At 38.6% G+C, this 4,331-nt stretch overlaps 1 protein-coding gene across 1 annotated transcript; it reads left to right on the top strand.

Annotated features, from left to right (window-relative positions):
* Positions 1-1,947: 1,947 nt before the first annotated feature.
* Positions 1,948-2,399, top strand: LOC108292986 (40S ribosomal protein S15a-like). The gene has a single exon (XM_037733339.1). The coding sequence runs from the start codon at positions 1,963-1,965 to the stop codon at positions 2,353-2,355; it is 393 nt and encodes a 130-aa protein (XP_037589267.1). The 5' UTR covers positions 1,948-1,962; the 3' UTR covers positions 2,356-2,399.
* The last annotated feature ends 1,932 nt before the right edge of the window (positions 2,400-4,331 follow it).

Here is a 4,331-nt window from a genome sequence, read left to right as displayed (position 1 = left end):
ACTGGTGGCTTTATAAGAAGAGGAAGAGAGACCTGAGCTGACATGCTCTTACTCTCTTGCCATGTGATACCTTCCAGCATGTTATGACACAGCAGGAAGGCCCTCATCAGATGCTGGCACCTTGATATTGGACTTCCCAGTCTCCAGAATCATGAGGTAAATAAACTTCTGTTCTTCACAGATTACTCATCTGTGGTATTCAATTATAGCAACAAAAAAGTAGGCTAAGACAGACTGTTTTCCATATGAAGGCAATAGAATGGAGAGTAGCTGCACTTTTCACTTGGAAAAAGACAGACAACCAAGGTATTAAACTTATGAATGTCATCACTGGAACTGAAGAGTAATTTACATTTTTATTGTCTCAATGTGAGGAAAACCAGATCTTCCTATTTGGATAGCCAGCAAAGCTGAGAAGCTACCCAGGACTCTTGGGTGGTTCAGATCCTTTTCTCACTCATTTAAACGCTTCTCTTCCCTTTGCCCCAGAAATTTGCAGTACTACCATACAGCATGTTTTCAGTTTAAAGCCCCATGTGTGGAGATGTGCACTGGCTACTGCATGGAATTTTGTATCCTGAAGACTTTGATCATTTGATGGAGCAAGGATGTTGGTGTTCAGAAGATTATTTCGGGGTATGGTGGCCAAGAGAAGCTGACTATCCACCATCCCCCCCAAATATGGATAATCTGAATATAGAGGTTACTTGAATCCTTTCTTGTAAAGAGGAACTGGAAGACATTGCAGCTGTTTACTCGTAAGACAGATGAGTCTCTCACTGATTTCCATCAGTGATTTGTTCAGATAGTCTAAAATATTTATTGGCATGAATCCAAGGTCATATAAAAATTGTCCTCTAATCACCTTTATTTGAGCTCTTTTGCTGACTATCCAAACCCAAGTTAAAGAAAAGGTATGATGGCAGAAGCAAACTATTACTCAAATCTTAGCAGCAGCTACTCAGTTTTGGGATAATCTAAGAACAAAAAAGAAAAGAAGAGATTAAAATCTGCTGTGTTCTCTGCTTATTTAGAACTTTTTACTGAAGGTAAAATGACCAATCCAGAAAGGGAAGAAAGAAAGATGGAAGGCTGTATGTTGTTACTGCAAGAAGCGAGGGCTCTGGAAAAGGAACTGCCGAAGGACACTCTGGATGATGCAGCAACTACAAAGGTAAGAGAATTAGGAGAGCCTAGAACAAAACTTTCAGCTAGGAAATACTTGCCAAATGATTCAAAATTGATAAATTGAGGGAATCCCAAAGGTGGGAACTAGTGGACTGTAATGTGTCAATAACTTTTCCCATCTGGTGACAGGTTAATACAGGTTATGAATATTTTGGGTCAGCCTTCTCCTTGTCCCCTTTCCTCTGTAATTCCTATAGAGATAGGTCCTTTGACTGAGAAACATGTGTTCTTCATTTCTCCTGAATCACCTATAAACATACTGGTGAGAAACCTGCTGTGCAACTTAATAGATACCATATTGTGTACTCTGGGTGAAGTGTCTGTGGAGCTTTTTGGGAAAAGGCACCTGATTTGGACACTATATACTTCTGAAAGAAAAGAGGTATGGCAGAGGGTGGCCATATCTTTGGATTAGGCAAAGATTCTTAGATACAACACCAAAAGCAGGTCCCATATGGAAAAAAATAAACAAATTGAACTTCATAAAAAATGAAAAAAAATTGCATTTCAAAATATTCCATTAAGGAAATGAGAAGACAAGCCACAGACTGGGAGAAATATTGGCAAATCATATTTCTGATAAAGGAATTGTATCCAGAATACATTAAGAACTCTTACAACTCAATCATAATAATGATAATAATCAGACAACTGAATTTAAAAGTAAGTAGAAGACTTGAAGGAGCATTTAATCAAAGGGAATGACAATATTGCATTAATTTGAAATACAAAAAATAGCTTACCAGCTTTCTGCCATCTTTCCATGCCGCCACAATGGTGCGCATGAATGTCCTGGCTGATGCTGTTAAGAGCACCAACAATGCCGAAAAGAGAGGCAAACGCCAGGTGCTTATTAGGCCGTGTTCCAAAGTCATCGTCCGGTTGCTCACAGTGATGATGAAGCATGGTTACATTGGCGAATTTGAAGTCATTGACAATCACAGAGCTGGGAAAATTGTTGTGAACCTCACAGGCAGGCTAATCAAGTGTGGTGTGATCAGCCCCAGATTTGATGTGCAACTCAAAGATCTAGAAAAATGGCAGAATAACCTGCTTCCGTCCCGCCAGTTTGGTTTCATTGTATTGACAACCTCAGCTGGCATCATGGACCATGAAGAAGCAAGACGAAAACACACAGGAGGGAAAATCCTGGGATTCTTTCTCTAGGGATGTAATACATATATTTACAAATAAAATGCCTCATGGACAAATATATATATATATATATATACACACATATATATATATATATATATATATATATCCTACCAAAAAGATGAGCCGCGACCATGTGTAAACAATATCCTTTGTTGAGAGCTCAATTAAACATAATAAAACCAGTTATAAAAAATTAGAAAAACATGTAATCCCCATGCTTTGGAAGGCCGAGTTAGGAGGATCAGTTGGGATTCGGTGTTTGAGACCAGTCTGGGCAACATAGTGAGACTTCATCCCTACAAAAAATTTAAAAAAATTAACCGGGCATGATGGCACGTGCCTGTGATCCTAGCTACTTGGGAAGGAGGCTGAGGTGGGAGGATCACCTGAACCTTGCAGTTTGAGGTTGCAGTGAGCCATTGTTATCCCACTGCACTCAAGCCTGGGTAACAGAGCGAGACACCCTGTCTCTAAAAAAAAATAAAACAAAGGATAATTTATTTATTTATTCTTTAGTGTGTAATGTGTTTAACTAATTTATTTATTATTATTGGATATTTTGGGTCAGCCTTCTACTTGTCCCCTTTCCTCTGTAATTCCCATAGAGATAGGTCCTTTGACTGAGAAACATGTGTTTATTAACTAATTTAATAATTTTTAACTAATTTATTTATACTTTTTTAAACTAATTTATTATACTTTTTAAAACTATTATACTTTTAGTTGTGAGGTACATGTGCAGATCGTGCAGGTTTGTTACATAGGTAAACATGCGCTGTGGGGGTGATTTGCTGCATCCATCACCCCGTCATCTACATTAGGTATTTCTCCTAATGCTATCCCTCCCAAATCCCCACAACCCGTGCTATTCCTCCCCTACCCCCCACTCCCCAGGCCCTGATGTGTGAGTGTGATGCTCCCCTCCCTGTGTCCATGTGTTCTTATTGTTCAACACCCATTTATGAGTGAGAACATGCAGTGTTTGGTTTTCTGTTCTTGTGTCAGTTTGCTGAGGATGATTGTTTCCAGCTTCATCCATGTCCCTGCAAAGGACATGAACTCATCCAAACAAAGGATACTTTAAAAGGGGCACTTACCCTGTAGGATTACATTTCCAGTAAATAATAAAGGTAAATTTGAAAAAGATGGGTAAGCTCTATATAGATCTGTACTGATTTTGGAGAAGTAAATTAATTTGTTGTCCCATTAACACCTGTAGTCCCTAATCCTGCAACTATTCTGATTTCAGCATCGTTGTCTGAAAAAAATTTTTGTTGTTCTATATGTTCTGCCCGCCTTGCCTTGCCTTCCTTTTCTCCCTCCTTGCCTCCTTTCCTTTCTTCTTTTTTTTCCCTTCCCACTTTTTCTTTCTTTTTTTTCTAAGTGGAAAAGTCTAAGTTCTTATTTGCTCATAAAGGAGTCTGATATTTATGGCAGACAATTCCTCAAGATTTTGAGACTCCCATACTGTTTTCTCCAGTCATTTACAGAAACAGAGAAATTTGTTTCACCAGAAGGATCTATAATTTTTCAAAATATAGATGATTTTGCTGGTAGCCTCAGAAACTAAAGAGCAATGCAAAACTAACACTTCAGCTTTGTTACAGTTCTTTACTTCACAAGGGCATAAGGCCTCACTAGACAAATTGCAACATTGCTTCTGTGAGTAAATTATTTAAGGCATTTGTGTTTAGATGTGGCCCTCAGATTAGTACAATCTAGGAGTTATCTAATTTTACAGATCTAACAGCTGAATGTAGTGCTATGGTTGGAATGTTTATGTCTCATTCTCTCCCCAATTCAACTGTTGAACTCTAATCTCTAATGTGATGGTATTAGAAATGAGGCCTTTGGAGGTGATTAGAGTGTTGCCCTAATGAATAGGATGAATGCCATTATAAAAGAGAATTCAGAGAACTTCCTGGCTCCTTCCACCATGTGAGGACGCAACAGAAGGCAGCATCTATGAGGAAGTGAATCGTTAC

This window comes from Cebus imitator, unplaced genomic scaffold (assembly GCF_001604975.1).
Source record: "Cebus imitator isolate Cc_AM_T3 unplaced genomic scaffold, Cebus_imitator-1.0 Scaffold517, whole genome shotgun sequence".
Classification (NCBI taxonomy): Eukaryota; Metazoa; Chordata; class Mammalia; order Primates; family Cebidae; genus Cebus; species Cebus imitator.
Note: the sequence above shows the minus strand (reverse complement) of the source record. Positions and strands in the feature narration are given on the sequence as shown.